The sequence below is a fragment of the Xiphophorus hellerii genome, chromosome 8, assembly GCF_003331165.1.
Source record: "Xiphophorus hellerii strain 12219 chromosome 8, Xiphophorus_hellerii-4.1, whole genome shotgun sequence".
NCBI classification, from domain to species: domain Eukaryota; kingdom Metazoa; phylum Chordata; class Actinopteri; order Cyprinodontiformes; family Poeciliidae; genus Xiphophorus; species Xiphophorus hellerii.
Window position 1 is genome coordinate 21,746,330 of NC_045679.1, and position 27,876 is coordinate 21,774,205.

The following is a 27,876-nucleotide window of genomic DNA, read 5'->3' on the forward strand; positions in this document are numbered from 1 at the left end:
CAGCTGGATCCATCTTCTCAGTTCCACAACACGATGCTGCCAACACCAGGTTTCATTATAGTGATTACAGCAAATGTTTGCAGTCAATTTTCTTAAAGGGAATTAGAGTAAAGGAGGCTAAACCAATACATTTCTATTTGACAAAGTTCTAACTGCTCTGTATGATTTTTATTCTACTTTTCGAGCATGTTAAGATTGCTGACGTACAAAAACCACGCCTTTTGCACTCCTTGTTCATGTGTGTTACTTTATGCTGCTGTCATGTTCGAAATAAAATAAAATGAATAAAATCACATACTACTTTCTATTGATTTACCACAATAAATTCGAACAAAACATCGAGACATTAGCGGCTACAGCACACCTTGACAAAACGCTTTTAGTTTGGGGAAATTGTTTGACCAGGGTGAGAAATTAAAGCTGCATGATTTAGCTTGAGAAATGGGACATATAGTTTAGAGACAACTAAATGTTCTTTGCATTAATAAAAAAACAACATACAACTGTTTTCTTCTTCAGGTTCCATGCCTGCTACTTTAAATTACACCATTTATTTCTTCTTCCACCGGTAACGGACCGACTCCGTGCCGCCTACTTCTGTCAAGTGGATCAGGTCATCTACAAGACCTGAGCGAAGCGTTGAATTATTTAAAGCGGATAGAGAAATCTGCAGCTGCAAAAAAATAAATAAATAAATAAATACAGCAGCCTAAAAATGCATGATGAGGCAATAATTACCTAAGTGAGTCCACTTATTTCTCCACTTTTAAATATCATAATCAAGAGGTTAATTTTAACAGTTTTATATAATAGAATCTGAATGGGGAGCAATAAATGCAATGATTAGTGACAGGTTATGTGTGCTGCACATGTAGGAGTGACCGTGTTTCCATTAACATTTTTACATTTGTTTTGCTATATGTTAAAAGAGGTTGATGGAAATTATGAAATTCATATGAACTTCCTCAAGTTTGATAAAAAATAAATAAATTTACGCTCGCTTGAGGTGGTTTCTAGCTATTCTAAAGCAAAGTTAGTGCGCTAAAGGGGAGATGGAAACACATTTGCCGAATAAGTTCTAATATAACAAACATTTTACTGTTTATTAAAGCCGTGCATTACACTTTGTGTTGCCTCGTTGATTCTCTCACCATCAGTTAGTGCAAGCACATTGTTTTTTGCTATATTTTAATAGTTCCCTCAAAATTTGCAGGAGAATCTTATAAAAATAGCTAATGTTGGACTAGTTGAGTGAAACACTTTATAAACTGGCCTGAAATCCAGCACAGCTGAGTAACTTATGACCATTTTTCAAAGCAGTCTGCAAGATCACATCTCTTTGTAAGAGACGGTTTCACTGCCTTGTTTCGCTGGTTTCACTGCCTTGTTTCACTGTGCATTATAATCAAAACATCAGCTATATGCAAACATGCCTTTTCTTTGTTCCTAACATTTGCAAATTTTACAGTCTCAGAGCACAGATGTACAGAGAGGGCACGCGTTGATATTAGTGATAGGCAAACTATTAGCACAGCTCACACAGACAGCAACACAGTTACCTTTGCTTGAGTAGGGGAGTGTCACAATGAGAGTAGAAGACAAACTCAGTTTTTATCTAGTTAATTTGGATTTTGAGCAAGAGAAAAATTCTATTGGAAACCAACAAAAACACAAATTGGGAGAGATGAACTGGATGCCGACTTAGTGCTGTTGAAAATGTAAGCGGTGAGGGGGAGCTCTGGTGTAAATTTTGCCACTTGAGCCTTTATACCTACTGCAAGTGCCTGCTGGAGTCAGTGGATGGCTGTCAGGTGTGTGAAATCACATTACAACGACGAAGGTTCACACTCTAATCAAATAGTCGTTTTAGAAGTGCATTTCAAACTTCTCTACAGTTAGCATGATGATGCATCTGCAGACGAGATGTTTTGTCGGCAAAATTAAAAAAAGTCGGATTTGTTGACACTAAACTGAAATGCCTGAAGAAACTGGACTTGAACGTGTGTAAATTTTAAGAATGACATTTGTATATAGTTTTAATGTGAAACGTTACTAATCGGATGCATCTATTCCAACCGTATTTTAACAAGTATAAAATGGCACTTGCTAAATAACTCCATAGAGACGATCGACAACAGAAGTTTGGTGATGAGAGGATTTTATAAAGCAAAGTCTGTCAACAGATTCTCCTACCTGAGATGTGGAACCTTTTAGCTACTCTAGCGCCACCATGGGGCCCATTTCTATACTTAATGCTCTCCAGAGCTCCAGATCTCCAGTTGAGTCCTTCTCTTTCCATTTTCAGATGACGGATCAACCAGTGCAACATCATACCTGACCTTTCCGATGGTCTTCGTGATGCTGTGTGTCGATGATGTTCTCCACCGTATTTTATGCTGTGATTAAATTAAACATGAGTGGACATTATTTACTAGTCCGGTGAGTCCTGCAGGCAGTGGGTTCAACTCGATTTTAAGGTCGCCGTATGCAAATGCACAATCCACTTTTTTACAATTTTAATTGAATATTTTTTCACATATATGCCCTACAAAAAAAAAAAAAAGGATACATAGAAAGTTGAGGCTATTATCTGACGAAATAAACTTTTGCGAGCATCTGCATTCTGAAAAGCCCTCTTCGCTTAACTGGATTTGATACGACGGCTTTTTGTGACGACGGAGATGCTTCTGGGATAAATCGCAGCTCTTCATGCTCCTTATTTTTGGTTTTTAATCCTTAAGACTTCATGTTATGGATTTAAAGGAAAGTAAAGTTTGCGATCACCTCCTCCACATTAGGATGCATAAAAAGGCCGCAAACTAGCCGCATAAGATTTGGTTTAATTAGCTTTACCATATAGAAGCACAAGTATCCTAAAAGCCAAAGCAATTACATTTTAAGCAGAGATTGGAGCGGCGCCCTGTTCCCTCGTGTCATCCTTTAGTGTTTCTCCTAAAGCACTCACTCAGTCTTGCAGACTGAACCCCTCCCTCCCCACCTCCTTCCCTCTGCTTCAGTGCTAATAAGGAGAAATAGAACACTCTCTAAAATGCTGCCACATCCCATCAACCAAACCATGCCTCAAAAACCCCAACACAGAGTTCAGGGATAGAAGGAGCGCCATGAATATAAGGGCAAGAGATGGGTCAGCAGAGCAGCGAGGCTAGTCTGGGCTAATAAAAAGTAGGCATCGGAGTCTGTAGAAATCTCTATTCTGCTGGATTCTGAAGCAAATGACGCGGCCGTCGTGGCGTTGGGACACGCGCGTTTTCATATTTGGACGGCGCACAAAAACGAGACGCAGTGGCGCTCGGACAAAGAGAAACGAAAACGAAAGCACCGTCTCGGCACCAGTTTGACAGCTTCTGTTTAAAAGCCTTGTGGGTTTCTATGGCAATAAAAAGCAATAGCGCTAAAAACTGAACGTGAATAAAAAAATAAAGGTAAGTTTGAAAGCGGGGGAGGCTGCCTGACAGATCAATTCAACCCACTTTGGGATCAGGCACATGTGAAACGATCAACATGATGACTTGATTATGATCTTGTGTAATCTGGGCTGTTCAAACCAGCTAAGAATATTCTTTCTGGAAATGCTGCTATTGGCACAACATCCATCAGCGCATTAATTGAGACTTTTCTATGGGATTAAATTAGCTAATTTCATGAATGGGTAATTTAGGCTGTGGAAAGGCTGAGATTTATCAGGAAAAAACAAAACACAAAAGCTGTTGAGACGAGAAAAGCGCCAAGATACTGAGAGCTGACCCAAATTGGTAGATTTTCAGCCTTATCAGCTCTCACTATTGACTGGCCAGGTGGATACTTAAAAATCCAACTTTTTTCCAAGTCAATGAATGTATCACACGTAAGGGTGTTGACAACAGCACTCCTCGGTGTTGATGCTGCTACTGAGTGACTCAACAAAATCTGAACAGAAACAATGACCAGGTATCAAAATGTTTGATGAGCTTAGACAAAGATGTATATAATATTTTCTGGTCCGATGGATGGAAACGCTCTGACTACAATATATAGAAAATAGACAATGTAAAAACTGTACAACATCTGGGTAACATACATGAAAGTTGTTGGAGTCATGCTAACCATGCTAACTCTGCTAGCGATGCTAAACACAGCTTAAAATAGGAACAAACATTTGTAAAATCTGATTTTATAGAGACTGCTCTCTCATATAACCACCATTAACATAAGTTAATGGTGGTTTCTTGTAAGAAAGACTAGAAACGTTCTTAATGCCATCCTTATGTGCCCCTATATGATCATTCTTAAAGAGCAAACAGAACAGACCAAAAATCGGTATGGGTAACTTTACAGGAACTGGACAACAAATGTAAAGCTGAATGTAGGTGTTTAGTGATAATGATAACCATGAACAATCAAGATCAAGCATTAGAGACCAAATGGGCTAGGTTATACTTCCAAAGGCAAAAACTGAGTAAAGATTTAAAAGTAAAATAAAATAAATAAAATGGAGCCATGACAGTCGGTCTGTCCTTCACTCTCCTCATCTTGCTAGAACTTTCCCTCCATCCCCCACCACCACCTGGGTCTCTCCACCTGGGGGATCTGTGGCTAGTGTTACAGCATGATAGCCTGCAGCATTTTCTGCGAGGGTCACATTGGATTGACGACAAGGACTGAGGGCCTGATAGAAATGAAGGCACCTCCTGCCGAAGGCGCCGAGCTTCGCCGTTGGCCACAGAAACAGGAAGCAGATGATCATTAGGAAAAGCAAGTCTGACTGCAGGGGGTCTTACAGTGAGTGTCATACACCTCAGAAATATTAGTCTCGCTGCTGGTTTGGCATGGATTTTATCCTAAAGTGTGTCAAGGTCCTTCAGTGATATCTTTAGGACATTTCTTCTTCATCATGATTGGTCAACCATTACTGTAACTGCTTTAGCTGGGTGAGAGATTTCTAGTGTTTTTTTCAGAGACAGTTTTAAACCTCACTTGTCAAACTCAAGGCCCCCGGGGCCAAATCCAGACCACCATAGCTAATTCATGTGGCCCTTTAAACTCCAGGGGGACGCATAAAAAGAAGCTTCTAAAAACATTTTTGTAAATATTATTTTACCAAACAAATCAGAGAGATTTTAATCTGTGTACTGCCAAATTACATCAATGTGAAAAGATGTTCAGTATTATCTATTTCATGAAGTACTCACTGGAGGAAGAAACAGCAATTTATTCATATTTTAACAGTTTGTTAATGGCCTGTATTAATACATTCAGCCACAGCCGGCCTTTTGGGGACATTCAGCATCTCTATGTGGCCCAAAATGAAAATGAGTTTGACACTACTGTCCCAAAGGGTCTTCAGCGCAGACATTATGTAATGAGGCGGCTTAGTTTTTCAACTGAAGATGTGCCTATGGACAAGTTGTGTTTTTGTTGGGGCCGAAATGCAAGCTCTATGTGTATTGTGTGCAATAAGCACTTGAAACTTACTGACATATTTTCAGGTAATCAGTCTATACTGTGGCTTTAACCCATTTGGCAAAAATAAATTGTAATTTTATTAAATTGTATTAACTTAAGCAGCAGTAGGAACAATTTTAGATTTTCTGTTTTCTATAGAAACAAATAGATTTCATGAGATATATATGTTTTTGTTTGGTTTCATGTTTTGTGAAACAGTCCTATTCTCGCCGAAGGTCATCGCTTCTTAACGACCTCCTACGCGTCTGTTGGTAACTGCGGATCTAATTGTTGCCTGGCTCCATGGCCAGAGAAAACGCGTTCCTCCCGCAAGGTGACCGTAAATTGCTTCATATGCATTCCCACGCCTCCTCCATCACTCTGGGCTGTCAGGTAGCGGTCAATAAAAAAAAAAAAATTATAAATAAATCATGCGGTAGTTATTGAACAGTTTAGGAATATGATATGCTCTCTCTCGCTCTTTTTGTTTTTCCCTCCTTCGTGAACGTAGCTCACCGAGACGCGAGTAGACCCTCTCCTCCTTGATATCAAAATGATGAGATTAACAGCCAATAAAAAGGCATCTAAACATGAGAAACACATCTAAAATATGGGATTAAGAATACTTACAGACAACTGCAGCATAAAAAATAATACTAAAGGCAGTCTATTATTTTTTTAATAAGAATTATGGCTGTGCTGCAGGCTGATACCAGTTTACAGTAAGGGATGAAAAGCGTACAGATTCATGTAGTTCCCCTCTGTTAAGCAGGGCTGACAGTTTACCTTGAGGAGCAGTGAAATGGAGTAAAATCCTGAGTATAACCCTCCCATGGACATTTATCACCAGAATAAATCCTTCCCATTGTCGCTTCCCAGAGTCTGTGCAGCCGAGAGAAGCGGCAGCAAAATTAGAACGTAATCTATCTGAGGGCAGAGGCGTCGAGATGACTAGATCAATAACCCGAAGAATTCGAGCCGGGAGTGGATGTTTTCAGATAAAAAGGAGAGTGAACTTCTCCAGGCAATTCCAATACAGATGTTGGGCTTCTAATAGCGCTGTCTGAGGTTTGAGGATGTAACGGTATTTCACCGGGTTCGGAGGCTCGGAGCGCAGAGTTCTAGGTCTCTCTGTCTCAAAAACTTAAATAAAACAGGTTGGAACACATTCCGCTGTAAACATCTTGAACAACATCAGACTTTTGAGACATCTCGGGGTTTATTCTTGTGTGTGAGCAGAGTTGGCACGGGCTGCCACAGATGCAGGGTGTGTCTCTGCTTACCGCTGCGCCCAGACATCAATATGGGTACCAGTACTGACATCTCCCCAGAGACAGAGAGGGAAAGAGAGAGAGAGGGAGAGAAGGGCTCGGGACGCGGCGAAGCATGAAAGGAGAGATGATCGAAGAAAAGGACGGTGAAAGTGGACAGACGACGAGCGAGTGTTCAACCGAGCAGGGCTGTAATTACACGCTGATGAGTGATAAAAAATGACAAAACAGAGAACAGGAATCTAACCCGGTTGCTAACCGTTGACTGCTCCAAGCAGAAATTTGCATAGCTAAACAGCAGGCTGCAACAGATGAGATGCAGCGACTTGAAGGAGCATTTTTGGGGCCAAAACTTTGTATTTTTACAATAGAAAATTGTGCCAAAAAAAGCACAAAAAACACAAACACAAAATAGTGCCTACTTTTTAAGCAGAATCTTTTTTTTTTTTTACGATTCTATATGGTTAACGTTTTTACAAATAAAAATTGTTCTCCTATTTAGCGAATAGGGTCTGATTATGTGTAAATAATATAAACACAAATAGTGTTCAGTGAACAAAAGGCACCATCCTAAATAACACACCAGACTGACAGTTTCAGACTTACCCATACATAATATGGGACAGAATTATTCAAAATGTCTGCTGAACATTTGCAGAAACAGACCAGTAGTACCTCTAGTACAAGATTTTCTCATGGCTCACCTTCAACAGCTTGATTCCTAAATATAACTCTGCAATTTTTGGACCATGACTAAGTTGGTGCAACATGAAACGAGGCTTCAACATTAAAGTATTAAAAGCAAACCATCCAACACTGGCTGCAAGATCTAGAAAAATGAACAGCATCCGAGCTGCTGCGGGAAGATATCCATTTTAGGCTTGAAATATTTTCGGATATGGGGTTTGTTGGTTCTGCTTTGTGCTGCTTGGCACCGCATGACTTAATGCTTAAAAAAATAAATAAAAGCCCCTCATACTTTCAAGTATAAAGAAAGCTGTAATAATTACCAGTCAACATGTTCCCTTTGCATGACAGTCCAAAAGCTGTCCGCTCCCTGCTAGTTTCTCTAACGAGACTGCAAACGCGAGCAGGAAAACACAGCCGGTTTAACTCGCTCCTGATGGGATTTTTGCGACGCTTGTAAACTTCTTCTCAGTGCCAGAGGAAGAGTTTTACTGAAATCCAGAAATGACAGATGACCACAAGGTGAACAAGCTGTAGTGGGCCTGAAAGACCTAAAAAGAGCTTTAGTGAGAGGGACAGGATTAACTGATTGGTAATTAAAGATGTAGCCCTCGCCCCTCAGGGGATCAGCAGAGGCCTGGTCCTCCAATCAATCAGCGGATATTAGAGATCAGCCTAAACCAACGGGCTGGTGCTGCTATGTGGACGGACATTCCTTCTTAAATGCCAATCATTCATCAATCTGTGCCAGGCTGCGATAAAACTCCAAGAAGCTGTCGTGAAAACTAAGCTGACGCACAAACTGAAGTCGTAAACCATGGAGGATGAGGAGCAAACTTCAAGCTAAAGAGACAAAAGGTGCCCAAAGTAACACTGTTACTTTCTCTTTGTTAATAAATCAAAGCCTTAAGCCTTTGTAAGGGTAATTCAGGAGTTTCAAAAGTGTGGTTGCCTAACCAAAATTCAAAAATAATGCTGATTATTGTTGCTCTACTTTGTTAGCATCTGCAAACTCCCGATTGGATTCTGGTGTTGACTTGGACTGGGCCATCAAGTTTAGATTCAGGTGTTTGACACATAAACTCTCAGTTGGGCTGCAGATGCCAATAAATACATCTGGGATTACCATGTAGCATGTACAGTACTTTCCAATGATGACTGTTGTCAATATGCATATGTTGTTTGTTGTTAGGGTAGTTTCTCGGTTTTGTTTTTTTCTCTTTCTGCAGGTTTAGAGGCAAATTTTTCTTCTCTTCCCTACACCTTTCTTCTTCGACCGCCTTTCTCCCTTGCTTTTACTCGATGTTAAAGCAAGGGAGACATATATATATGTGTGTGTGTGTGTGTGTGTGGGGGTGCGCTGGGGCGTGTGGGGGTGCGGGGGGGTGTGTGTGCAGAGAGAGAAGGAAAAAAAGGTCTGCTACTAAACCCATAGACAGAGAAAAAACAAAACCGCAAAATCACAACAACAAACAGCATAACATATATACTGTATATATCAGTCATCATTGGAAAGTACAGTATATGGTACATATAATAATACAAGTAAATGTGAGAGTATATCTGAATAACGAAGAAGATGCAGTGCTTTCAGACCTAAAATAATGCAAAGAAAGCAAGTCCATATTCTTTTAGAAACAACAATACTGATGCTTTAACTCAGGGAGAGTTCAGAAATCAATATTTGGTGGAATAACCATGAGATACAGAGGTCTCTTAAGTTTTTCCAGAGCTGTATACTGTATATGTAAGTATATCATGGCGAAAACCATAATGCTTCACTTGGGACGGTAAATCTGCTTGGGGCCTCAACTTAACAGAAAACAATTCTGTCTGAGTACCACACTACCGGACAATATACTGTATGCTTAAATAAAAAACAAACAAACAAAAAAGGATTTCAACCAGGTCATCCTAAGACATAAACATGCTATTCCATTGTAGATCTGGCATTATGTTTAGCGTAACTCTCTACTCGCAATCACTCTGCGTTCAGGTGTATCCATATTACCATCATCTACACCTACAGCTAAATGCCGCTGATATCATGTTTCACTTTAGGGTGTTTTTGTTCAGGGAAGTGTCTAGTGTTAGTTTCCTGCCAAAAGTAGTGCTTCATAAGTAGGCCAGACACTTTAGTTTTGGTTTCATCAGACCAGAGAGAATTGTTCCACATGTCTGCCGTGCTCTCTGTATGACCTTTGGGGACCAAAGGGAGCTCTTAACTTTTAAAAACCTTGGTGTTGCTTGTTACCAGCAACTAGCTGCTAAGTGACAGAGTGCAAAAATCAATAAAATATGTGTACCTTCTGAAATTGTGCTTTTCATAAGGTTCATATGCCACATTCAATAAGATGTTCCATTTCACACTAAGCGCCTCAGCAGGAATGACACTGGATATAGATCATTAACAGACTCTGTCTGCATTGTATGCAGATTTTTATGCATGTTACTGCATGTTTTTAGTTTTTTTTAAAGTACATGTTCCAAGCTAATTTAAAACTTCTGGGATTCCAGCTGTTTCTGGTTGGCTTTGTAAAAAGGAAGCAATTGAGCTTCTTTTTTTTTTTCCTTCAGAGACAGATAAGAGGACATACTTTTTTTTTCTCTCAACTCTTTCAACAGTGTTGCTCAGTAAAGTACAATGATTCCTTTATTTATGTAGACGGATAAAGGGTTATTTGAGTCCAACGGTCTGCTGTCATGGGAGACTTAGCCGCAGCTGTAGTGAACTAATCTGCAGCCGGCGGTGAATATTTTCGTGCTTCGGTATGCCGCGAGGCACTGCAGGAGATGCATGTAAGGGATTAGCTCGAGTCCTGACTGTAATTCAGGCGGCTATGTTGAGAAGAAATCACTCGTGTGTCTGCCGCTGGCGCTACGGCTGTGTTTAAAGTGGTGGGTTGGGGTCAGGAGTTCACCGGATTAGCAGGCAGCAGAGGAATTGTTAACCTCTCTGAGCTTTTGTAATGTGAAGTCAGAGGCTCACGACGAAATAATGGGCCAACATCGGCCCTTTTTTTTTTATCTGCGCCGTTCCTGCGGAGAACAGGAACGCGGGCTGAATGGAAACCGATAAAACAGAGGCTGTGGAGGGGATCACTAACCTTCGCCTTGCCGGTGCTCTGAAGGATGTGCACCAGCGCGCACGCCACCTCCTCCTTGTTCTTGACGCTGATGGCCGGCTCCAGCACCGAGCACAGCATCATGTAGTTGTTGGTGGTGTACTCCGCAAACTCCTTGTACATCTCCATCGGAAGGATGTTCATGCTCTGATAGCGGGCCTTGATCCGGATCATGGGGCCCGACGTCTTACCCTTGGGCGGGGTGGGCGTGCTGACCGGGTACCACTTCTCCACAAACTGCCGCCCGGTGACGGCCAGGACGGGGATGCTGACGAGGCCGATGTAGTTGTTTTTGTCCTTCTTCTTCTTCTTGTCCGTGTCCTTGTAGAGGTGCGCCGCGATGCTCCGGACGGCGGGCAGGTTGCTGAACTCGAAGTGCTCCCCCCAGAACAGGTTGTCGGTCTTGAGCTTGCAGGTGGTGCGAGCGTACAGTGAGTCATCGAGGAACAGCTCGCAGAAGTATTTCTTTTTGGCCGGCAGGTCCTTGGCCTCGATGATCCACAGCCTCAGCATGTTTTCCACCCGCCGACTGTTGTCCTGAAGAGGGAGGATAACAGGAACTGAGTTAACCTTGAGGACGTGTGGGAGGGAACAAGAAAATAGCGGCAGAAATACCTCAAATTCACTGATGTTCCCAGGCGGCGAACATATTCAGTACATTAAAACATCTCGGATTAAGCTGTATTTCTATTTTAAATGACTGAAAACAACTCAAGCGGGGCTTCAAACATGCCCCTTGATTTCCATTCATATAAAAGCAAAAAAATTTCCCTTGTTTTTCTCTAAATGCAAGAAGCATTTCAGGTCATTGATTGATTTCGCCAGGGGTGGTCTGCCACGTCATTCATATTGCACTGAAAAACTAGCAAAAAAAAAAAAAAAAAAAGAGAGAAAGACAGAGAAAGAGAGAGCAGCTGATATTGATATTTTAAAAATGAAATACCAGACCTCAAAAAAGTCATAAAGACTCCCTCGGATTCCTCAAGTACTGAATCAGAGTAAGTTCAGGTAAACATGGAGAAGCAGCTTTCAGCTTCTATCCACCACAAATCTGGAACAAACTTCCAGAAAACTGCAAAGCAGCCGAAACACTGAGGTCCTACAAACCAAGACTAAAAACCCACATGTTTTAGAGTTGCCTTTGAACCATAATAAATGGAACACTGACCAATAGATTTGATGTGTATTAATGATTTTAATGACAGCACTTGACAGAAGGTATTGTCTCTTATTGGTTTCAAAATTGATGACTGCATTTTTATTTATTTTTTTATGTTTTCATGACCGAAAGCACCTTGAACTGCTACGTTGATGAAATGTGCTATACAAATAAACAGGATTTATTGATAGATAAAACCATAATTCAGCGTGATGCAAGAAAAATAAGCCGCTTTAGGTGGTCCAAGAGTTTTTTCTCGAGCTCTAGATATTATTGCATTACTTATTCCTGCTTCAATCTTTTCCACCACATTTTCTTGCACCTCGGTGCTCTGCTGATTCGTCTTCATGATCTTGCCTGTTCACTAATGTTATTTGACCAACCTCTGACCAACAGACTCATGTATGCTACAGTGAATGTAGCTCAGGTGATCTATGAAGTAGTTATGTGATTTCTTAAGGCAGTTGATTGCACCGAGTCTTATTTAGGGTAACGGACACGTCAGGGAAGGGGGGTGTTTATTTTGACAGTTTTGATTTTTATTAGTAAAAATAAAAGGACAACTTTGCATCACTTTCATCTACTCTAAAATGATGGACCGCTACACAAAATTCCTTAGCGCTGTGGCTAGCGCACCTCTTTTCTAAAGACTGTATGATAGAGAAGCGGTTCCTGCATAAAGAGGGAGCTAACAGTCGGAGCACTAAAATGTTTATCAGTGCAGTCAGGTTTGTTTTTTTTTTTGTTTAATGTAAGATTTGCTCCTAACTGAGATAAATGACCTTGAAGCAGCAGCAGCTGTGATAAGAGCTTATTAAATCAGCGAGAAACTGAGCTCCAGCGATTCCTTTCTTACCCACTTCAGCGCTTAATACAAAAGATCGTCCTTAAGAGAATGAAAGGAGAGCTGCTGTCCCATGATGCCTTGCAGCATTAACATTCACAGCAAAACACACTGTTCAACAGGTGAAGGCTTTTTTTTTTTTTTTTTTTTTGCCTGTGTTGCAAAAATAGTTATAATTTTCATGCAGGCATATTTATTAGGACTGTTGTTGATGACTGCTAGGCGGAGAAGATGGGAAACGATAAAATTTTTTTTTCTGATGTCATGGTTTTGCAATTTGTGACTAATCCTGCACTTCCTATTATCACTGACTGACACAGAGGGGATTTATAGGCTACAAGGTCTTAGACGTCTGGTTGTTGACCCCTTTCAGGAAAAGTACTCTTTTCTACACGTTTTCCAGATAAAACAAATCAGCTTTCTCTCTAAAAGCAGAACTACATCCTCCATGTCACCACTTTAAAGACATGACTTTTCATCTTCACTAAAAAAAGAGACCCAAATGTTTCTTCTCAAAAAAAACAAACAAAAAAAAAAAACATTCACAGGTTCCTCTTTGTGTCTCGATTCAGTTATTTTTCTTCTGAAAACATTGAGCAATTTTTTTTTTTTTTTAACCGAATACCTTCTTGTTGCTTTGCGGGTCAACCCACCCTCAATCCCGGAGACAATCACTCCTACACACTGGGATTGAAAAAGCAATCACTTCCCAACCACATTCATCCTGCCAAAGCGAACTTAAGTGCTTCATGTGCTGAGTCATTCAGCCCGTACAAAGGTCCTACTATCTGGTTGCTTTCCCATCTGCCAGCCGAGGATCTACAGTATTTGGCTGTGCTGTGTCAGAATCTGAATTGAATTAGACTCTTTGTATGAATCTCACTATAAAGTGCTGCACAAAAATATTTGTTCCCCTTGAACCTTTTCGCTTTTTTGTCCTGTTACAGACTCAAGGTCCCAGGTGCTTTATTTTGATCTTATGTGAAAGACCAACAGAAGGCAACAAAAATAGGTTGAAAGAAAATGATTTAATGATTTTACTGGATTACATCTGCAGCTTTTTTAGGCATGTATCCATCAGTTTTAGCACATCTTAAGACAGCAATGTATGTCTATTATTCCAAACTCTCTCTAATTGGATCTGTACACATCAGTTTTCAGGTCTTGCTGTAGTTACTCGACTTTTTTTTATTTTTTTATTTTGTTGTTCTGTTCCAGTAAAAGGAAAGAGGCTTTTACGAGCAGGTACATTAAAATAAGCCTTTTTTAAAGGAGAACATTTGAACATTAATTTCCCACTGGTGTCATTGATAAATCTCTCCATCAGTCTTGCTTCAGTCTAGCTCTGCTGCATACATACTGCTGCAGTTGAGGGTGTAATATTAGTTTGTGTATCACAGTTTAAAATCTGTTTGTCCATTTATTAAATACGGTAATGCAACAGTTCTTATAAACACTGTTGGCCACATTAATTTGCACTCCAGGTAAAGATCTCAAAATAAGTTCAACATATTGCAAGTTAAACTTTTAGTTTGAATACATTTATTCAGGAGGGGAAACGTATATCCATATTTTTTTTTATTTTAATTTTTGCACACTTATTGGTACCCTGAGTAATCTCTGTAAAAAATTATTTAACTGAATAATTTCTTTGAATTACTTTTATAACTTTCCCTACTTTATAGTTCATTAGAGTTTATATGACCAGACATGAAGACCTTAAACACAGTCACCTGGCTGGATTGCAGCTTATATTTATGGCTTTCCACGTCACACGGTAATCATCATGGTAAAGGAAGTTAAAAAAAAAAAAAAAAAAAAAAATCTCCAAAGCTCAATTTTTTTTTCTTTCCCTGAAGGCATGTTGGAATTCTATCCTATCATCACAGGCAAACATGTGGAGTTTAGTTAGCACCTATCTCGGAAGAGCAAATATCCAAATATATAAGTAATGGCACATGTAGAAATGAACATATCGCATATTTTGAATCGGGAAATCTTCTTGCCTTGACATACTTGCCACCTAAATCTTCGCTGCACAACAGAGGAAAGCACTTTAAGTGTTTTTCCATCCCACCAGAGAATCCTAAACCCTTAAATTGTAGTCTGTACGAAGAGCTAACCTTGTTGACACTTTAGTGCGTCTTTATCTGCGTTGCAGAGCGAGGTTTCGTAATTGGGACACTCGAGCTCATTTGTGCTGATTGCCCAACGGCTCCCCTGTCCCCTTGCACATCGCGTGCATTTACATACCTTGTTCGGCTGCACGGCTCTCCTCAGATTCTCCATCCATTTGTCTCTCTCGGCCGCCGAACGGCAGGAAAAACATTTGCTTCCTGTGGAGGTGGTGACCTACCGCAGAGGCAGAAAGACAGGAGGAAAACAAATGCTTCGATGATCGAGCCTCACGCAAGAAAGGAGACGGAGAAGCTTTCACGGTGAACCCAGTTAAAATGCATCACATTAGCAGCCAGAGAGAAATAACCTTGTGCAAAATAAACAGAAGCAGATGACAGGAAACAGAAAATGACCGTTGGGAAATGACTTGTCGTTTTGGCTAATTTCACGATGGATAGAAACAGCCTCAGTGAAGTCAGCTTCACTGCTCGTGTGTTTACGTGATGTATCTTCTGCTATATACACAAATCTGCATATACATAATCATGTTTTCAAAGAAATTGTTAAAAATCTGACTCTACAGTCTGACTGTATGTACAATACTGGTGGGCAGTTTCCAATCAGACCACAAGGAATGACTAATCAGACAAGAACAGGCTGTCCACAGGTCACAGCTTCTTCCTTGACCTTTTCTTCCTTTTAATGTCCAGGAAAAATTCAGACATATAGAAACAAGTAGCTCACTGTTATGCAAATTTGGGAAGCTCTTTTTGCTTGACAGCAGCCTGATTTATTGGTGCTTAGCGTTTTTAGCCGTACTCAAGTCATCTGAAATATTCAGCAGTTTCTCTTTTCAAAGATGCCTTTGTTAGGAAAATTTTATTAAAAAAATTTTGGGGGGGGGATAATATATTCCGTGATCTCGCAAAAACTACTTTTTCTCATGCAGACATAAGCAATGCACTTTGTAGTTCAGACTTAGTACCTAAAACAAGACAAGGAGTGTAAGACGTTTTCTGTTTCTCAGGTTGTCACTTTTCAACTGGAAAATTATCCAAAATATATGGAAACATCATCACATAAATAGATTTTTCAAAAATGTTCAATAAAAGATCTTGGTGAAGAATACAGCTGTATTTTATTGCCTTTTTTTATTTATATTTGTTGATTGTCTTTTGTTGTTTTGTTATACTACTGTAAAACCTTTCATTTTTTCTCTTGACATATGCTATGTAGTACTTAATGAATCACTTTTCAACCATAAATATCAAACATTACTTCCAGCTGTTAGTTGTTTTACTCTTTTTATCTTTTAATTTTTGGAAATATTTGGTCTGAAAACTATCAAAAAAAAAAAAAAAATATTATTATGTTTTTGACTCTAAGAACTGGTCAGCTGAAACATTGACCATGAAAACAAATTCTAATCTCCGATTGATGTAAAGAAGTGAGAACATTAAATGAGATTAAAAAAACCAATCAGAATCAGAATTTCGATTGACCAAGGCATCAGAGGAAATCAACACAACAATCTGAAACAGCAGCAGTTGTAGCAGCAGGGTAAGCTGTGAACATACCACTTAAAGTACATATTATGAGCCTGTAACAATGTTTTGATGAATGTGTTAGTGATTAACATACACAGAGTTTACGCTCACTCCCCCACGACCCCCTCATCTCTGCTGGGTATCAAATCTGGCTCATTAGCAGCTAGCATATACAGAGGGGTTTGGAGCTCCACTGCTGCCTGCTGAGCCTGTAAACAACACTGATGAGACCGTTGAGTCATCATGAGTAAAGTTCCAGGCAATGAAACCAAAACAAAGCGTGGAGAGACCCTAAATCAGCTTGGTAGCAATTTTCTGAATGCTAGTCGTTGTGGCAACCCTTTTCTCGATGCAGGGACGATTTCTTAAGACTTTCTTAAAACCAAAATGTACAAATAATGATTCTGGAAAGAGGAAAATATAACATACTGATTTCTTCTAAAACCTTCATGGGTGTATGAACCAAAAAATAGTGGTAGTGGTGGAGCGATTAGTGGAAGTATGCCAAAAGGACTATTTCAGGAGGCTAGAGGTTGTAGCAGTGGAGTGAAAAGAAATTGTAAGTGCCAATCATTTCTGTGTTTGGTCAGAGGGATAAAACAGAACTCCCCTATGTTGGGCTTTGGCTTACAATCATTCAACCCCAAATCTGTAATTTATCAAAATACTAATCTCTTGTTTCACCAGCAAAAAGACATGAGTCTTGAAAACGTTTTATGACCTTGTAGTGTGTGACTGGCGGTTGTTTTCAAAGTGCTGGAGTTTCAGGGAGAATGGCAAAAAGGCTCTAAAAGAAACGTCTGCAGTTTAGCAGCAAAGGATTTTATTTCAAACTTCAGCTCGTATCACAACAAACAAATCATGACTGATTCAACTATTTCTGCTGATACCGTTTCCAACTTGTGCTGGCATCAATACATTTCTGTATTCAATCAGTCCCAATGTAGGACCTCTGCTTAGAAATAAACTCCAAACACAGCAGAGGACTCTGTACACTATAATCTCAAAGTTTTTCCACACATAACAGACTTTCTAGTTAAATGTACCTTGATTGATAGATTAAGGTTTAGTGTGAACCTTAGTATAGTAAATTTTCAAGCTGGTTCTCAAACCACATTTTGAAAAGATATATATGTAAAAAACAAAACGTTCTACTGTCATTATTTCAGTGTCTAAATGTGGATTTATTTACTGGTTAACAAGTCACACTCTTAACATAAAATTGAAAACGCACAATGAAATCAATTGGTCACTTTGTTGGATAAGATGCTTTCTATTGGTCTAAAACTGAGCAATTATTAGCTTGAATGTTCAGCTTGACGAAAGACACATTTAGCTATCTATACATTTTCATTATTAAAGTATCTAAATCATGCTGGAATAGCTAGTTCAATAATTGTGTTATACTTTTGAGGATTTTAGAAATAAAGTCTGAGGTAGCACAACAAATTTACATTATTTGCTGCTGTTTCAACTGTTAATTTTATGAGGCCGAATCTCCTCCTCTGTATGGAGTCAACTTTTCCAGACTCCTGCTAATGACCTTATTATTTGACTCAGCTGTTATGAAGCAGAGAAACATCTAAAAGTCTCCGAACATTAGCCCTCGACAGCTGGAGTTGGAGACCCCTGGCACTTACTGTAGCTTCATATTGACTATCTGATCTCTCACACAGGTGTCTCAGTGACAGGAAAAGCTCCTACAAACTGCACTTGGTCAAAAAGAGAATGTGAACTTGGATAAAATAAGAACAGACTGTTTAAACCTTTGCTTCCAACCATTGCAGGTTTAATTCTCACACCTACTTTACATATCTCGCCTGTAGGGCTGTGTAGCAGAGATAAAAAGAGCGCCGCCTCACCTCGAAGCAGTAGTCCTGGCCGAGGATGCTGCTGTGCACAGGTTTGATGATGACCTCGTCCTCCATGCTTAAGTCCAGGGCTTCCACGGCGCTACTGGGGCTGAGCAGTGATTCATGGGAGCGAGACTCCTTCAGTCTTGGCATCAAATGCGATCTACAGGAGGAGGGGAGGAGAGGAGAGGAGGAGGACGGTGAGAATTGAGTCACTGTGCAGACTGTGAGCAGAGGAAGTACAGGAGAGGGAACATATGCAGCTAGCATTCATGGTGAGTGTGAAGACGGAGTGTGAGGACGACAGAGGCAGGCCACTTGCCTTGAAGCTGACGAGCTCACAGCGTGACGGGGCTCGCGACTTACTGTATAGAGGAACATGTTGACATACTCCCTCAAAAGAGTGGATGATGATGGAGGCTCTGAAACATCCAATTTTCAATCTTAGGCACCAATGCGTAAGTTCAAAAGCTGGAGAGGCAACTGATGCTATGGATCCACAAATACGAAGTAAATAATAGAATCAATGTCCAAAAACAATAAACTACAAGCTGCATAACACTATGATTTTAACTTCTTGGGTAAAATACAACCCATCATTTACCACAAACTAAATTTGCCAACATTTTCTGTCTATTTTACCAACTTTGATTGGATTTGTATTTTTCTTTTGGTGCTTAGTCTAAAAAAAAAATTATGTGCTATGGTTCAAATCCCTATATGATATTAGGTTTGAATTTTTTTCTTGTAGATTAAAGTGAAACAAATGGGAGAAAATGTAGAAAAATAAAAGCTGCGATTACCCAATAAAGCAATAATGCTTGTGGAAAAAACTAATGCCTAACTTTATCTGAGTTACCATTTTTTATAGTAACGCCACATTTTGTTTTGACGAAGTTATATTATAAGGCACAAAAAACAAACAAACAAACAAAAACGCCCTTTGAAATATGAAATAGAAATGCTGGAGAGGAGCAACAGACTCTCATTTGCCTAATCTACCTCGAGGCCAAGTGGAAACACAACACACCCAGGGTTAATGTCATCTCAAAGGTTCCTTAAAATGAGTCCCAAAGATGAAATGGAGCATTGCTTTAAACAACCCTTTGAGTCTTTCAGTTTGTTTTTAGAGGACTGGCGAATGTCTGTCTATAAAAGGCATTTTGGTAGATTTAATTAACCACACATCTTGAAAAGTAGAGCAGTTGTATCTAAGACACTTAAGGAAAATATTATAACTGTTGTAAAGCAGTCTGTGGTGATAGAAGTGGAGAAACTGATTTTATCTCCACAACAACCATGCTGTAATTTAAACTTGAGTTTCTCAGAGTTTCAACTCGTGAAAGTTGAAATTCCAGTTTCCTTTCGATTTTTCCTCCAACCTGAAAGCAGCATTAGTCTAAAGCAGGCGTGCTCTAATCCATACCTCGACGGACGGTGTCCTGCGACCTTTAGCTGTGTCCCTGGTCCAACACACATGAATCAAATGGCAGAATTACCCCCTCAGTACGCAATCATGTTCTCCAAAATGTGTGTTGTAGCCGAGATACATCCAACAGTTGTAGGCTCTTGAGGTCTGGAGTTGAAGACCGTTGGCCTAAAGGGTTTGTTTCATACTAAGTATTTATCAGAAGCCTGAAAGGGTTTCCTTCTCAGTAACAGTGCACTGTTAGGCCAAGTTTGCTAGGTCTTCCTGAGGGTATTTCACATCGGCTGAGGATTTGTAGGGTCTTTACCTTTACTGACCTTTCTTAATTACTCTACAAACTGAGAAAATGCTCTTCTGTTACTTTCTGAGGATCAGTTATGTTAACTTTGTAAAGGTTTTCTTTTTTCCAAAGCTTGCAATTGGTATCACCTGGCCTCCCCGACTGATTACAACAAACAAGCCCGATCTGTATAGGGCTAATTGAGTTCGATGACCTTGGAAAAACCAATTTTAGAGCTGAAATTTCTTTCTGGCAGGGTACGTCTTCTGCTACTCCCCCCACATAGGATTGTAAATATATATATATATATATAAAAAAACCCACCAGATTAATCTTATTCCAAGTGTCAGGGAAAAAAAGTTAATTACATCTGCTTCTAGTCAGGTTTCTGATTTTTATTTATCACAGACGCAGAAATTACGAGCTGAGGTGCCAACATCTCCGCGAGTTACTGCGAATGTTTTCTCCATCGAACTGTGATAAGGAGCCCGACATGCATCTTCGAGTGCTTCAATCCCCTGACAAATGCAACCACAGGGCTCAATTCTTTCCCTGTTTATTTTTGCCAAAGAAGATTACTAAACAAAGTAAAGAGCTCTTGACTGTTTGCGGCATTTGATGCCGTCCTAGTTTCCAGAGCTGAAGCAGGGGAATATTGCATCCTCGTGCTTTGCATCCAATACTGATTATGCGTTTTATGCCAGTACTCGCTATTTATATCAAACAGACTGTTCTACATTTTGTCACCTTACAAACATAAACTTCTATGCATTTGTGGGCATTTTATGAGCTAGACCAACACAAAGCATTGAGGAAGTGAAAGGAAGATGATACAAGGATGATATGTGGATGCATGTACTCAACCCCCGTGAGTCATACTTTCTAGGACTGCCTTTAGCTGTAATTATAGCTACATATCTTTTGGGGATATGTCTCTAACACCTTATAATTTCACTAATTATTCAATATAGGATAGCTCAAGGTCATTCAGTTTGGAGGGAACCTCTCCGACACATGGGTTTTCTTTGATCCGTGGTGGTATACTGCGGATCTGGTTGCATGTTTAGTGTCGACGTCTTCCTCGAAGGAACCTTTGCCCCAGTTTCTTGTCTTTTGCAGCATCTACAGGATTTTATTTACTTCCCTCGGTCCACCTATAACTCTGAGCATCTTAAAGTAAAGCATTCCCCTTACGATGATACTGCCACCACTATGTTTGATTTTGTTTTACCATAGGGATGATGTTTTCAGCCCAATGGGTAGTGTTCTTTTTCAAAATACATCATTTACAAATACTGTGTGACAAAGATACAAATCCACAGTTTTTGCCCATCACACTCTAATAAAAAGTTAAATTGACAAAATGTGGAAAAGTTTAAGTGCAATAACTACTTTTGCGACAAACTGTTTACTCATGTCCTCCTATTAGCCGCTGACATCACTCATGTCCCGGTGAGTCTCATGCCGAAACAAGGATCACATGTTTATTATTCTAGAGGGGGAAGTAAGCGGCAACAGGCCTGCTACATGACTCTACGGGGACACTGAAATAAAGACAGAGGGGTCAGCTCCGAGAATAATGAGTGAGAACAATCATTTAACAGGTTCCTCTAAGAACAGATTACATGATAAGCCAGTGTATCTGTGTGAGCCTGTGTGTGTGATGTACATCTCTTCTGAGGATTTTCGAAAGGCGCATTCCGGGAAAAACATAGTGGATGTTCTGGCAGATTAGCTCTTTTCTACATTTCAGCAGCTCTGCCGTAAAATCCTAGGTCGCATGTGAAAGTGGACAATGACTCTAACTTATAATCTCTTGGACACACACACACACACACGCACCCACACACACACACCCCTACACGCCGACTCAAACAGGAAAATGCCATCGAGCAGATGGGGGGGGAAAAAACCAAAAAAACCCAAACAAAACAACAACAAAAATCGCAGTCATATCCTGACAATTCCCCTGCAGGGAAAGTGTGTTTGCACCTTCCTCTGCTTTATGATTGGCTGCTTGGGTGCTGGGCAGAACTGCACAGAGAGCCTGTCAACCACGTAGGAAAAGGAAGGGAAGGGTATGTGCAACTGTATTAAAGAGCTGGAAAGGAAAAGCGTTTAGTTGTGTGGCACGGTTCATTTAGAAGGTGACTCGGAAAATGAAGGGATATGCAACTCATAAAAAAGAAACGATAAAATGCTCATTTTAAGCAAGTTTTTTATATTATGCAAATGATGTGGACAATCTTTATGGGGCAGTTTTTCTCATGTTTTTTAAGGATGTGTTTTAAAGCAACCAGTGAAGACACAGCTACAGCAATCTACTTCAAATAAGAACAAAAATCCTTTTTTCGCAGTATACTTAATACTATGGTTAGGGAAAATACTAGGCTCATTAAGAAATACACTTTATTTTGTTGATAAAATTTGGGTCTAAGTATATTACTACATTTCGGTTTATGCATGCTAAGTGCTTATATCTAAGCTCGTAATTTTAGGATTTAAAAACAATAACTTCTTTACTCTGCAGCAGGATGTCAGAGAAAATTCTCATCCCACTCATTGACATGAAGGATACTCTGACTCAGCATCTGTAAGGGACCGTGGTCACACAGTGACTGAAAGCTATCCGTCATCAGAACACTTATAGTAAGAGATCTTGCAACATTTCACTGTCTGGGATGGTGGATGAAATTAGATGTTGAGTAACGTGACCCAAGAATGAAATCTTAATATTTGCTGAACCAGATTCTGTATAGCTGCTCTAGCAGGTCAGCTAACAAAATCTGAACCAATTTTGCTAGAAACCAGATAATTTCACCAACTCTATCAGGCTGTCCACCGGTATGTTTTGATCAACAGTGTCAAATACAGCAGTGCTATTTGGAAAAACCAAAGCAAATCAAAATGCAGGCAAATTAAAACTTATTTCAATGCAGTCTCTAAGTGTTTAGAGACTGCATTGAATAGAACATTGAATTGAACAGTCGAGACTGCATATTTGTAAAATCACAGCTTAAGGTTGAGACTGCAGTTTGAACTATGTGACTGACAAGAAGCAGCTGTAAAACATGGCAGAACAGTTTAATTAGCAAGCACTCACATTTCAAACATTCAGGAATATATATTTGTTTTGAATATGTGGCCTGATATTAATAGAAATCACAGCAAATAAAGGGACGCATCCTCAAAAAGGAACATTATTCCTTCTTACATTAGGATACGCTTCCTCTCGCTGCGGATCGCATTCTAAGAACATTAGTGTCATCGAAAGTGGTGGGAGGCTGTGAGCGTGTGAATGGATGAATAATAACGCTGCCCATCATCTGTACGGCGTTGTATTAAACGGGCGCCGCAAAGTGTAATTTGCCGTTTATTATTGAAATGCGAGTTCTCGGAAATGGCAACGAGAGACGTGTGAATCCTGCTCCTTTCAAGCTACATCGCTTCGTCTGACACGCCGTCCGAGCCGACCCCCCCGAAAGTGACAGGCGGCGGCGAGAGCAAGGGCTTGCTGACTTCATCCCCTCGTTCCTCTGCTGTTTTCCCTCCCTTCCCCCCCAACATCATCCATCCTCGTCACACGGCCTACAATGCCCTTGAAAATCCTTCGACATGCCAAATGCTGTGCTGCCGAATGTGTTTTCTCTCACTCAGTGTTCACCTGAGGTCAGAGGGAATTGGGAAGCTGTCGTCCTTTATTTTACCTGCCTCTACCTTCTACTTTCTTAGCCACCAGTAAGTTGCTTCACCTTCTAGGTTTTTTCTTTTTTTCTGCTAAACTTCTAAATGTTTCAGATGGTTCTACTAGCGATATAGCAGACCATGGAATTTCAGAAACTGCAAGTGTCTCTTGAGAAGAAGAAAAGAGTTATTTTGGAATGAAATGTACGAATGAGAACTGTTTATCTTGTGTCCGTGAACCACCATGTTCGGATTTGTAAACATATCACATGAGAGCCTTAGAACAGGAAGGGGTTGACAAATGGGACAGTAAAATATATTTTGCATTAACTAAAATGCAACTTGTTTACTGAATGTTCAGGTTTCCTCCTCTGGTATCGGCACTGCAGCACAACTATTACAGGAAGTTAGAAAAGAAGCACTTTGAAAGTCCAACGGCCGAGTATGTTTATGTCAAATATTTGAGAATTTTTATGTTTTTAACACACTGAATTTCCTTAGTTGGCAGGGGAGATTTTAAACATGTATAAAGGCAGGATACAAGTGCAAGGAATTCAGGTAAAGTTTCAGAGACTTTTTCTTTTTTTTTAACAAAAGAATGAGAAAAACAAAACACAAGATTCAGGAGAAAATGGTAGAGATACAACTGAACATCACAGGAAAACAATGACCAAAAAAATGGAAGTAGATATGGGAGGAAAAGGTGAGTAGCAATGAGCGTAAACAGGCTCATCCACTGAGGGAGAGGAAACACTGACCAAGCAACTAGTAGGAATAATCAGGGGAGGAATGGCAAATAGCTGAGGGAGAGTTCTGAAGGTAACAGATATAGAGCTGGAGAAGGGCAGAAAATAGAAGTAAACCGAGGAAAAACCCTGAAACTAACACAAAAAGAAAAATTAATTAGAGGAACCTAAAATCTAAATGCACCATAAATAATAAACCAAGAAGCAAACACACAAAGGAAAAAATAAAGGCAAAATCTAAGTAAAGGAAACAGAAACATAACAAAAGACAAAGTTCTAACACCAATACCAGATTTTGCTCTTGCTCTACACAAGCATTTGTTGTTTTGTTCAGTTAATTTAGATATTTATTTGAGTAATTATTGCATGTATGCTCGTTCCTCTGCTTTTTTTTTTTTTTTTACATCATTAAAGCAATCTTTGTTACATTTCACTCTAGGAATAGTAACCTTTATATAAAAATTTATCAAATTTGACTGCCGACAGTCTCCTACAAATACAACATCCACGTAGTTTCCGTCCTATATTTGTCTTTAGCACTGCCTGGAAAAGTTGTCTTTACCTAGATCTCGGGAAGCATCATCGCATTTAACAAAATGTGCTCTATCTTCGTTTAGTAAACAATGATAAAGTGGAAAAGTTTGGTTTCACACATGAGGTGACATTTAAATGGTTTTAGAAGATCAATTGATCTGACAGAGGGTCTACCATCTTTTTTGAAGAAAATGTGGTGATAATTTTGCAACATAAGACTTCACTTATTTATGTAGATCAAATTGTTCAAAGCATTTAACTTGGTAATCCATAATATCCTGTTTACGTGAGTACAAATATGGAATGGCAACATATTTCCATTTTTTCTTGGCCACTCTTTAACATAGTAAAAACAAGAGAACATTCAGTTAATGCCAAGACTCTTTGTTCCTCATACATCATTGACAATCCTTCTTGCTTCGTGCCAGAGAGCCTACAGGATAAAGAAATTTGGATAAATCAGAGAATCCATCTAATTCAACTCTCAACTTAACAAAACATCTTGCAAGTTTCTGTCTATTTTAGTTGACATTCATTGGCTATAATGAAACCACGAGCTACCTGCCTGGAACTAAATAGAAAGGATCATCCGTCACTTAAGCTAAACTTGAAGACCTTTTAAAATAATTTCACAATCTGAATACAAAGAAGCAAAAACAAACACATCAAGCAGCGTGCTTTCTTTTTCTTACTCTAACTTTGAACAGTGCAAAGATCTGTGGCGCCGCATAGAGGTGGTATACAGACACCCTGCTATTATACAAGTCCGTTTCATGTTTTGTTGTTGTTGTTTTGTTTTTTTCATGGAAGCTGGATCCAATATGGCACACCTGCATGCCCCAGAGGGCCACTGTATGCTTACCGCTCTGTTTTAACTCCCTGCTGACAACCCTTTTCCCCCCCGTTTGCTTACCACAGCTATCCTGCTTTCATAGAGATGAGACCAGACATGGAAAAAAAAAGAAAAAAGGGTGGTGTAGCCCACCCACCATGTGTGAACAAGGCAAACACAAAAAAGCAAGATAGGAAAATATTTCACAAACAAAAGCAGCAGCAAAGGAAGACAATAGACACCACAATGTTAATCAGAGCTATGGTGATAAAACAACCAGCAGGCCTGACATTTAGCTGAGAATGCTACGTAAAGCCTATTTGGTAAATATATTCAGCATTTTGACATGAATAAGCTGGAGAAATTATTTTATTGGCAGCATTTGTCTTTTAAATAACATTGGTGGTTGGGAATAAGAACTTATTTATATATTTACATCAAGACATTGTGAGGCAAATGAGAAAAATAGAACAGAAAACACATCTCATAACTTCTCTTTCAAGACAAACATGCATTAAGTATTATAAGATGCATAAATATATGAAATTCAGTATTTGTCATCTCTTGTAGACGTTCCAACTACTGCTACATAAGAATAACTTATCTCAAGTTAGAACTGTTTTCTGTTCTTACTTTTATCTTACAAATCCTATCTATATGAAATATATTGACCAAAACAAACTGAAAACAGAACAAATATTTTGCCCATGTTACAGTATAAAGTTTGATATAGCATATGTTCTTTCAAAATTTGTTGAAAAGGGGAACTGCATAGTTTCGTGTTGTAATGCTGAACATTACAACACTTAAGTGTTTTAGCCGTCAATTCCTTTTCGTGGGAGAAAAAATAGATTTGAAAAGATTGTGATGTAATATCTCAGTCTTGGAGACGGCACACAAACTTCTGGAATGTCACAGGACCTCAGTGGGCGGCTGCAGATGTCACTGCAAGTCACCTTGGGTTACGACAGATTAAAAGTGCACAAGCTGCACAATGAGGAAGTTTTCTAAGTACTGACTATGTTTACTAAAACTTTGTTATTCATCTTTTGCTATCTAGAAAAAAAAGTCCCAATGAAAATTATAGGGAAAAAAAGGGCAACTCATTCAAATACATTTATTCAGTGGCAGAAAAATAAATCGTGTTAAAAATTTGAAAGCTGTTCTCGCGCTGCTTTTATGAACAGAGAAGATTTGGTGGAACATAAATTCATGTCACATTTTTGAAGCAATTTTGATAATTCCCTATTCTTAATAATGTGTGTGTATTGGGATCACTGCAGTAAAATTCAGTGTTCAGCTGTATCATAATTGAGTTATCTACTTTTCTTTACTTCTCCATGTCACCTTATTTATTTTTTTCATATTAAAAGGAACTGTTTTTAAAAGTGTCTATGCACGATTGCCCGTGTGCTTTCTATGATAGGACAGCAACATATAAAGATTTCAGGTATCAGCCATCCTTCAATCTGTAGGAATTAAGCAAATATATTGAAAGTGAATGTCAGTATGGAACAACGAACTACTTGGGAATGTAATTTCAATACTCTGAGAAGATGAGTAAACAGTTTATACAAGGTTATGAGATATAAAGTATTGTTTGACTATTTGCTGTCATATTTGAGTTGTAATTATGTCGATTCTTTTAAAGAGCTGCATGTCGTATAAATTACAAATGAGAGATTTAGCACTCATATGGTACAACTCTTTGACATGTATACAAATTGTGGCAGTCAGGTTGTGTGGTGATCAAATTGTATAATCCGCAGTGTCAAAAGCACACTTTATTTTCCTACAGAATGATTTCTTCCTTTACGATTAAAATGAAACGCAAAAGTTAAAAAAAAAAGCAAAAATGCAAAAGTCTACACAATTCAAATTCTGTGAAGAGATTCTGCAATTTATACCTTTTCACTGTCAAGAAACATTTCAGTGATTTTCCCAAGGTAAAAATACAACATGACACAGATAGATGTCCATTACTCAACTTCTCTTCAAAATGGGAAAGACACAGGTACATGCTCTTCAGGTAAGGCAAGTTGGCGTTCTTCACAAGTTAGAAAAGTAACCAACAAAAAATTCCACCCCACTTACATGTCTTTTGCCCGTAACTATTTTTTTTTCCTGTAACAATATAGTGAATGTCAAAAATCAAAAAATATATATATGCTGATTTCTGTTTGTAAGATTTTATTTCTATGGTCTACGGCAAAAAAATGATAAATTCTGGTAGTAAACAAAAGGCTCCCATTGAGCATAAAACAACAAAAGTAGCATTATCTAAAAAGTATCCAACTATATAAGTTTCACACACCTTTTTGCCAA

The 27,876-nt window shown here is 39.2% G+C and overlaps 1 protein-coding gene across 11 annotated transcripts in view; it reads right to left on the reverse strand.

The window, feature by feature from the left end:
• Positions 1-27,876, reverse strand: part of dab2ipb (DAB2 interacting protein b) — a 178,630-nt gene that overhangs the window by 29,696 nt on the left and 121,058 nt on the right. For all 11 annotated transcript variants that reach the window (XM_032569310.1, XM_032569309.1, XM_032569311.1 and 8 more), the window contains 3 exons: positions 18,056-18,209; positions 14,782-14,880; positions 10,508-11,062 (listed from right to left, as the gene is read on the reverse strand). In XM_032569310.1, coding sequence (XP_032425201.1) covers positions 10,508-11,062; positions 14,782-14,880; positions 18,056-18,209 — 808 coding nt within the window. The remainder of the gene's footprint in view (positions 1-10,507; positions 11,063-14,781; positions 14,881-18,055; positions 18,210-27,876) is intronic.